We start from the raw sequence: 10,501 nt of genomic DNA on the forward strand, positions 1-10,501 counted from the left end.
TTTCTTTCAAATTTCACAGGGATTTTTTTATTATAAATTTTTATTCATAACTTCATTTTTTTACAATTATTAAAACCTAAATTTAAAAGATTCAAAACAATAGAAGAAGCTAGGAAAAGAAAGCAATTTTTCCCCAAATAGTAACCACTTTAAAGAAAAATGAAATATATAATAAAGAAAATTAATTTTAACTCAATCGATCAAAGGTATTTTTGAAGCTTGAAATTTTTGGTTTTTCAATTTGCAATCATCCATACGATAGCAGACCTGTTCGCTAATTCAGTATCTGCAGTTAAAATTAGTAATATGGTCTTAAAAGTGCCCCTGTTGAGTCCGTCGTTAGACAGGGATGCGTCCTAAGCCTCTCTCTTTTTATAAATGACTTTCCTGATTTCCTAGACTTTGGTATTCGCTGCTCCGTTATAATCAAATATCTTCTCTATTCTGACGATGCACTCATCCTGGCTTGCACTCCTGCAAAATTATTGCTTTCAACGGAACTTTTTTAATATTTAAAAAGAAATCATGGCTTTTCATATGAGAAACAGCTGGCGAGTAAACATCACTGATTCTTCTAGGGCAAATTAATAGAAGTTTTGAACGAATATAAATCTGGATGTCATCTTCAAAACCCTGACTTCTCACTTTAAAAAGAAAATTTGCACGTTCAAATTCATCCTTAATTCCAATTCCATCCAACCTGCTCTCAAACCCTTCCATCACACAATTTAAAATTTAAACTTTAAGGATCGTTGGTTTGAAGTGATTTGATTAAGTTGAATCGTGTCAATTTTTCTTTATTAGAAAATTATTTCACCTCCCGACTTTTACCCCTAACAAAGTGCTCTACTTAGAAACATCAATAGAAACTCTTTTCTTCCATAGCCTATTAACAAATTTGTTGTTCTTGGTATAAATTCTTTGGCAATCGATGGAGAATGTCATTTGACTTCTGGAATGATAAGATAATGACAAGATAAAAAAGCCAGTGTCACGAGCGTGATTCGAACCCACGAAAAATGGCAAAAAGGAGGGAAAATTCGAATGATGGGTTTGAGATGGGAAGATAGTGTCCGGGTGGATCGAAGTCACGATAGCTCAACTGGTTAGAGCAGTGGTGAATTGAGCCGAAGATCGTGGGTTCGAATCCCGCTCGTGACACTGACTTTTTTATCTCAACTAAAAACCACAATTGATTTGTCAGAAATTAAAAGAATATTATTAGGTGAACACCAATTATTAAATCCATTGTATTTAGTTGTCTGATTGACAAAATTACTTTTTTCAATTAATTAATCTGTTTATGTAAAGTTTTCGTTGAAATGAAAAAACTTGTGTCACAAACGGGATTCGAACTCACGACCTTCGGCTCAATTCGCCACTGCTTTAACCACTTGAGCTATCGTGAACCATTCTCCCAACTCCCCATCTCAACCTTTCGAATTTTCCCTACTTTTTGCCATTTTTCAAATGTCCAAAAAGGATGAGATGGGGAGTTGGTGTTCGAGTGGTCGAAGTCAAGTGATTAGAGCAGCAGCGTATTGAGCCGAAGGTCGTGGGTTCGAATCCCGCTCGTGACACTAGCTTTTTCATTTCAATCCAAACCTTACATAAACAGATTAATTTATTGAAAGAAATAACCTATAATATTAAAATGCTCAGTGAATAAATTATTATTATGTTGAACATATTATTATGTTTTACTAAGTGATGTTGAAGTTCTAAGCAGTCAGAAACAGAATTAATTTTTAGAAATATTTTTAAATCATCTACAAAAACTTCATTACAGATGGAAGAGAATCAGAGATATTGTTTATATAGATTTTAAACAGAAAAGTCCCTAACGGTGACCCTTGAGGAACTTTAGAAGTTGCTAAAAAAGTATGCGATTTTAATTTTACTTTAAGCATTCGATCTTCTAATTAAGTTGAAAACCAACGTAATAAGTTACCATCAATGCCTAATTTTTCTAATTTCTGTAGTAGAATCGTCATCATCAACAGAATCAAAAGCTTGTGTAAAATCAGTGTAAATACAATACCATCGCTAACCATATTGAAGAGCCCTATGAGGTTTTTTCGTTTTATGTATTGCAGTCACCAAAATGTCATTTTTTTACGTTTATTTATTTATTTTAAATGCATACATTTGTAGCTTGTCAAGGGCCTGCCCAACATTTTCACCAGACAGATTTACAATCAGACAATCAATGAAGCATTTTTTATTTATTATTATTTGTATGTTCTTTTTGTAAAATTTGGTTTCGTGGTCCGATTGACCAAATAAATTCTTTTTAATTAATTAATCTTTTAAGTAAGGTATTAGTTGAGATGAAAAAAGTCAGTGTCACGAGCGGGATTCGAACCCAAAAAAGTGGGGTTGAGATGGAGAGTTGGTGTCCGAGTGGATCGAAGTCACGATAGCTCAACTGGTTAGAGCAGTGGCGTATTGAACCGAAAGTCGTGGGTTCGAATCCCGCTCGTGACACTGACTTTTTTTATCTCAACCAATACCTTAGTTAAAAGATTAATTAATTTAAAAGAATTTGTCATTTAGTTGAAACATTCTGACAGTTTATCTTGTAAATATTTTATTAATAAGCATGCGGTTGTTTCTTTCTTACTTTGACGTTTTGTTGAGGTTTTGTATGTTCATGATTTGAAATAAAGTCGTAAATAATAATAGAAGTTTATACCGAGAAGATAAAAGTTGATACAATGTAATAATAAAAATAATTATCTGAATGAAAATACATAGATGGTCATTTTCGTCAAATATTTAAATTTTCTTTAGTAAAAAAATATATTAGTAATTGACGAAGAAGAAGTTCAAGAAAAGGTTTAAAAGTCATAATTTTAAAGAAATAAGGGCCGATTTGATTTTTTTTTTTTTTTTTTTTTTTTTCAACTGGAAACTAGTTGTAATTGTTGTTAAGTAGGACGAAACCTTGGACGCGGTAGTCAAGTATGTGTACGTGATAACAATCACGGCTGTCATCATTAGGAGAGTCAGATGTACCATTTCGAGCCAAATGAACGACGTCAAGGAAAGACCGGCCCTTATCCCGTAATCTTCGATTATGAATTCAGAAAGCTTTCCCAAATCGGACAAATTGAGCCCGTTTAAATGCACGCGAAAATATTTCCCGAGGGTTCGTGTACCGGTGGATCGGTGGAAAACGGCAAAACGGCTTGTCGTGTCATTTGATATGACACCTTTTACTACGATGATTTCAATTTCAATGGAAAGCTATTTGTGTGCACTGGTTCTCTCGAGGAAATCAGGAAATGCACAGAAGAAATCTTTCTGGAACGGAAGCATTCATGCAATCCAGAAATCAGTTTTCTAACTCATGGGCAGTACAAATAATTAGAGACTTCGATACACTCGATCTGTACATTGCTACTCGCCTATATCTTATTCTAATTAATTAATTTAATAGTGTCAATTGACGTACAAACCTTGTAATTTCCATAAAACAATAATCCACTCATAAAATAATAATAAAATAGAATGTTAGTGATGTTCTCAAATTTTAAGGATTTTAAAGAAGATATTTCTTAGGAAGGACAGGACAATCTAGGATAATCATATTACATATTTAATAAAAATGAAAGTAATATCGTGTGTGTTTTTATGACATGACCATTAATTTTTACGCTGACCATTTTATTGTAAAACTAAGTTTAGTTCCAAATGTAATTTTAAACTTAGAATCTGCTGGTGCTGATTTGGAGAACAACTTTTTTTGTTCAAATGCCATATTTTTTGCACAAATTATAAAAATCCTATTCATCGTCAAAAAGTGATACTATATATATATAAAAGTGGGAAGTTTATGGGCCGACAAACAGCTGAGGTCATCGCCGGCCACTGCAGCCATTTCAGCGTCTCGAACTGGTTACTGACTCTCTGATTTTAAATATATACTACGTTGATGTTCTAGAATAGCCTATGGTTTGTACCTCAGGTTGCAAATACAGAATAAAAACAAAACATACAATACATACATCACCACAAACATAGATGTCTGGTCACATTCACTCCCCCAGAGTACTCGACATTCCTCGGAGCGGGGTTATAAGCAACCCCTTCCTTTCACGCTAATAAATTACTTTTCCTCTCCAGAAAAGTGGTACTAAAAATCAATTGAATGGTTTTCGATATACTGAAGTTTTCCTGGAGAACTCGATATTTCAATTAATCATGAACAAATTAAAAAAGGTGAAAATTTAAAATTTAATTGAATAAAATATGAAAGTTTAGTTTATTTTGATTTAAATTTTCATATCTTAATCAATTAAATTTTCAATTTTGGCCTTTTTTTAACCAGTTATCTTATTTTTTATTTTATTTATTGCATTGTACAAAACATACTGTAAATTTTAGACAATTTTTTTTAGAAATTCTTAACACCTCAAAAAATAGTTTACATTACTATATTTATTTACTTATTTATTTATTTATTTAGAAATCGTGAGATGCGGTCTGGTGTGATGTAGGTTTCAGAAAAACATTTTATTTATCGTGCCAACGTTTCGATCTTTATCGAGATCATCTTCAGGGCCTGGGATTTACAAACATTGTTTACATACAACAATTACATTTTGGATATGGAAAAGTGAATGTATACAATGCAAAATATATATATTTTTTTAAATATTCAATCAAAGTATTTCTACTCACTAAAATTGTTTGTCTTCTGTGTAATTGTGCCATTCTTGCGTGTCGTGTCGAGAGTGCCAGTGAGATGTTGCTATTTTGTGTTTATTGCATTGTATAAATTCACTTTTCCACATCCAAAATGTAATTGTTATATGTAAACAATGTTTGTAAATCCCAGGCCCTGAAGATGATCTCAATAAAGATTGAAACGTTGGCACGATAAAGAAAATGTTTTTCTAAATCCGCCGTCACACCAGACCGCATCTCACGATTTCTAAATAAATATCGATTAACGGTCACTAATCACCACACATTTCTACTTATTTATTTATATTTTTATTATATATGTATATTTATTTATATTTTATTATATATGCGAGTAGTCGTTCAACCAATGGCCTCAATTATTGGACAATTTTTGCCCCGAGGAATATCGACTATTTTAGAGGAATGAATGTGACAGGACTAAATGTGTAAATGTTTTTATCGGGTGTTGTGTTTAAGTTAACTTTTTGAAAGAATGTAATTTACTAGCATGAATGGAAAGGGTTGTTTAGCACCACCTCAAAGAAAGTAAAAGTAATTTATTAGCGAGAATGAAGTGGGTTCGACCCTGCCCCGAGGAATATCGGGGGAGTAAATGTGACCAGGCATCTCTGTCAATTTAATGAAATGACTGTAATTTATTAGCGTGAAAGGAAGGGTTGTTTAACCCCACTCCGAGGAATACGGAGTACTCTGAGATGACTATGTAACTTCTGGACTGTAAAAGTAATTATTAGCGAGAATGAAATATGTTCTACCACACCCTTACGAATATCGATTTCTCTGGAGGCATGAATATAACCAGACTTCTATGTATGTATCGGGTATTGTGTTTATATTAATTTATTGGAATGTATGTAATTTATTAGCGTGAAAGGAAGAGGTTGTTTTACCCCGCCCCGAGGAATATGGAGTACTCTGAGATGAGTATGTGACTTCTGGTCAGTAAAGGTAATTATTAGCGAGAATGAAATCCCTTACGAATATCGCGTATTCTGGGAGATGAATATAACCAGACTTCTATGTTTGTATCGGCTGTTGTGTTTATGTTAATTTATTGGAATGTATGTAATTTATTAGCGTGAAAGGAAGAGGTTGTCTAACCCTACCCCGAGGAATATGGAGTACTCTGAGATGAGTATGTGACTTCTCGACAGTTAAAGTAATTATTAGCGAGAATGAAATAAGTTCTTCCCCGAACTTAAACCTAGTACTCTGGAGACGTGAATGTAACAAGACTTTTATGTTTGTATCGAGTGCTGAGTTTATGTTTTTGCTTTATTAGCGTGAAAGGAAGGAGTTGTTTAACCCTAACCCGAGGAATATGGAATACTCTGAGATGACTATGTGATTTCTGGACAGTAAAAGTAATTATTAGCGAGAATGAAATAAGTTCTACCCCACCCTTACATCTAGCACTCTGGAGACGTGAATCTAACAAGACTTCTATGTTTGTATCGAGTGCTGAGTTTATGTTTTTGCTTTATTAGCGTGAAAAGAAGGGGTTGTTTAACCCCACCCCGAGAAATATGGAGTACTCTGAGATGAGTATGTGACTTCTGGTCAGTAAAAGTAATTATTAGCGAGAATGAAATAGGTTCTACCCCACCCTTACATCTAGCACTCTGGAGACGTGAATGTACCCAGACTTTTATGTTTATATCGAGTGCTGAGTTTATGTTTTTACTTCATTAGCGTGAAAGGAAAGGGTTAGGGATAGGAATAAGAGAGGCGGCTACAAGACCTACTGCACCTCGACCTCAGTAGATCAATTGTGCTCCTCGGTTAATTATAACTCACTAGCCAGCTTCGGGCTATTATCCAGGGGGGTCCCTTGGTGTAGGATCTTCCTCGTGGTTTTTCTTGTCCTAGTTGCAAGAACCTGCACCTACATAGACCTCCGCAGAAGGGGTTGTTTAACCCAACCCCCAGGAATATCAAGAACTCTGAAATGAGTATTTGACTATTATGTATGTATGAGTATTATATGTTTAATGTCCATTATGTAGGTTACAACTTTAAGTATAATTTCAAATTTAGTATATCGACTTAGTTTTCATATAAAAGCAGAGAGTCAGTAACAGATTGAGAGCTGAAATGGCTACAGGTTAAAACCTACTCATGAAAGACCAAGAAAAGGACTATAAACACGTAAGCCGGCAATGACTTCACCTGGATGTCGGCCCCTAAACTTCCTATTTATATAATATATATGTACATTTTACTATATACTTATAGTAAAATTAGGCGAGTAGAAATAGTATTTTAAAAGTGTGAATGATTTTTGCACTTCATCTACCAAGTTCGATTGTTGTGCTATTGTACACCAACACATACACATGCCATTGTCTGTTAGTCCTTTCTTATTTTATTAACTTATGCATTCTTTTTTCCAGAGGTCTCTTGACGCCGACCGAGTACAGGATGAGAAAAGCGGCCCTGCTTTCCGTTTGCTGACAGGAGAGTCTGGAGGCCGAAGACCCGCCTCCGGCCCCGGCCTCCGCTGACCTGGCCCCCAACTGAAAAGCCCGAAGACTTGTTCCGCGTCCACCCCCCCCCCTTGGGAAAAATCCTTCACAGCCAAGGAAAATGAAAGGAATCCGCCGAGGGCGTTTTATCATCGTGGTGGTCGCGGGTCGGCGGCGATCCTAGGAAATGGTGTGATCCCTCCCTCCTGCACTCAGCAGTTTGGGTCATTTCGACATCACGCGAGATACGCGTGCTCTACACAGTCACCTTCTTATAAAATTATTGCATCATTATTTCCATTCCGGAATCAGTAAACAATCCAAAAGGGGCGTGTAAATAACAAACACAAAAAAATTGTTAAGGTACGATAGGCCTTAAAGCAAAAAAAAAAGGTTTTTGATTGATTTAAAAAAAATACATAACTAACATAACTAATTAGCTGTATATTTATTAGAAAGCTGAATAGTTTCAAAAGTGTAGTAGTTCCAGGAGCAAGCCTCCCCCGATTAGACAATTAAACCTTACAATATTAATAATAACGAACAAAATCGATTGTTGTATTTTTGGTACATGTTTGTTATAGTATATATTGTTGTGTGTAGTATATGTCAAAATAAAAACCTGTTGATATTATTTGTTTTATTATAATAATTACATGTTCGTGTTTTGAAAAGTTTTATTAGGCAAGTAGTCAAATCTTAGTAGAACGGAGCAGAATCTCTTTTAGTACTTAGTAATATTTTTTTATGTACAAGGTGAGTTTAACGTATATTGCCCCAACATAACATTTTTCTCATAATTATTCGGAGATCGTGAGATGCGATCTGGTATGATGTAGATTTTAGAAAAACATTTCATTTATCCGGCCAACGTTTCGATTTTTATTGAGATCATCTTCAGGGCCTGGGATATACAAACATTGTTTAAATTTTACAAATACATGTAGGATGTGAAAAAAGAATTTAGAAAAAAATGAATTTAATAATACCAGAAAATTTTAGATTAAAAAAATGAATTTATACAATGCTAGAAAATTTTAGATAAATAATAGTAGAAAATTTTAGATTAAAAAAATGAATTTATACAATGTTATGAAATTTTAGATTTTTTTAAAAATGTATACAATGCTAGAAAATTTTATATTAAAAAATAAATTTATACAATGCTAGAAAATTTTAAATTAAAAAAATGAATTTATATAATGCTATGAAATTTTAGATGAAAAAAATAAATTTATACAATGCTATGAAATTTTAGATTAAAAAAATAAATTTATACAATGCTAGAACATTTTAAATTAAAAAAATGAATGTATACAATGCTATGAAATTTTAGATTAAAAAAATGAATTTATACAATGCTAGAAAATTTGAGATTCAAAAAATAGCATTGTATAAATTCATTTTTTTTATCAAAAATTTCCTAGCATTGAATAAATTCATTTTTTTAATCAAAAATTTTCTTGTATTGCATAAAATCATTATACTTTTTTAATCTAAATTTTTCTAGCATTGTATAAATTCATAGTTTTCACGTCCTATGTGTATTTGTAAAATTTAAACAATGTTTATAAATCCCAGGCCCTGAAGATGATCTCACTAAAGATCGAAACGTTGGTACGACAAAGAAAATGTTTTTCTGAAACCTACATCACACCAGACCGCATCTCACGATATCCTTATAATCATTGACTAACGGTCACTAAACATCACATATTTTTCTTATAATTATTTTTACAACATTATTTACCCAGAATTGAGAAAAAACTATCATCATCATCAACAATCAAAAAATCTCATATTTGAGGATATATAGGAAATTGTATACAGGACGCAATGTTTGTTCAGAAGTGTCACATTCCCAGGCTCCGTCATTTTCAAAGAATCTTTTAAATTTAACTATCTTTTACTTTTTCTGTTTTTTCAATTTGATAACTAAAATTTGCTAGCACCTCACGTCAGACATTATCTTTCTTTTGTTCGGAGCAAAAACTTCAAAGTGATTTTTATTCCAATCCACTGTCAAACCTTTTTTTACCGATTATCACTAAATTTTGTTTCCACTCATTAACATTTAAAAAGAAAACATTGATATTAATTTAATAATAGATTTAAGGACAGGAGACATGATGAGTTGGAGTTCCTTGATCGTGATCCTTGATCAGTTTGAGAGGACGTAGCGATAGATAATAACCCAGTTTCGATAGTTAAAAAAGATCATTTACACCAATTTCACCACCAATAGGCAATATATTTGGCTACGTGGGACGTTTTTAGATTCTCCAATTTTTTTTTTTAATGGTCGAAATTGTAAGGGTTTTTACTCAGTGTGAAATCATACAAGAATTTGTAAGTGTTAATGAGAGACTTTTATTATCAAAAAATGGATCTTTCCATTCAAACATTTTAATTATATAACTCATTAACGGTTGTCACGCATAAAAAAATTGCTGATAGACTGCAAATAGTAAAAGGGCCGGAATGTTACATCACATTAATGACATGATCATAAAACACGTTACATATACATATAGAGAAAACGCGATACATAGATTTTATATAGAGAGCGAGAGAGAGAGAGAGAGAGAGAGAGAGGGAGAGAGAGTCAGACAGACAGACAGACAGACAGAGAGAGTGAGAGAGAGAGAGAGAGAGAGAAAACGAGTAAAAAAGAAGGGAATGTGAGAAAGTAAAGATAGGGAGTGAGCAAGTGAAAATGAGAGAGTGAGAAAGTAAAAAAGAGAGAGCGCGAGAGAGAGAATGTACTTCAAAATTTAATCAAATACCTAGCCGAACTTAAATTTAGGCTTAGAACTTACTTGATGTCCACACAAGCTTCAATAAATACACTAGAGAAAAATACATGTATATAATATATACGTATATATATGATACATGAATAAACAAATAAAAAAGAAAGAAAGACTGGGCGAAAAGAGAGAGGGGGAAAGAAAGAGTAAGTGAGTGAGAGAGATAAATAAAGAGAGATTCTTATAACATGCCCAAAAAAGTCGTTCTTTCATAAATTAATTTTTTATATAATCTTTTTTTCAATCATTTGTTATATTCATATTTAGGCAACGCTTTTTTGCTCCTAAAACATTATGAAAAAGAGAGAGTGAGAAAGTAAAGAGAGAGAAGATATTTCCTGCACAATGAGTACAATTATCAAAAGAAACAGTCACGGTTATGTAAACTATTTTTTTATAATTTGTTATTCTCTATTTATTATCTAGTATTGTTTCACAATTTATTTTATTTTTGTAAGAATAATAATCGATATAAATCTGATTACCAAAAAAAAAAAAAAAAAAAAAAAAGCA

At 32.8% G+C, this 10,501-nt stretch overlaps 1 protein-coding gene across 1 annotated transcript in view; it reads left to right on the plus strand.

The window, feature by feature from the left end:
- The window catches only part of LOC106673967 (pollen-specific leucine-rich repeat extensin-like protein 2), a 69,386-nt gene extending 61,574 nt beyond the window's left edge, over nucleotides 1–7,812 (plus strand). The window contains exon 5 of the mRNA XM_014406377.2: nucleotides 7,107–7,812. Within this exon, the coding sequence (XP_014261863.1) occupies nucleotides 7,107–7,167 (61 nt within the window). The 3' untranslated portion in view covers nucleotides 7,168–7,812. The remainder of the gene's footprint in view (nucleotides 1–7,106) is intronic.
- The last annotated feature ends 2,689 nt before the right edge of the window (nucleotides 7,813–10,501 follow it).

This window comes from Cimex lectularius, unplaced genomic scaffold (genome assembly GCF_000648675.2).
Source record: "Cimex lectularius strain Harlan isolate CLEC.00 unplaced genomic scaffold, Clec_2.1 scaffold12, whole genome shotgun sequence".
In the NCBI taxonomy this organism is placed as follows: domain Eukaryota; kingdom Metazoa; phylum Arthropoda; class Insecta; order Hemiptera; family Cimicidae; genus Cimex; species Cimex lectularius.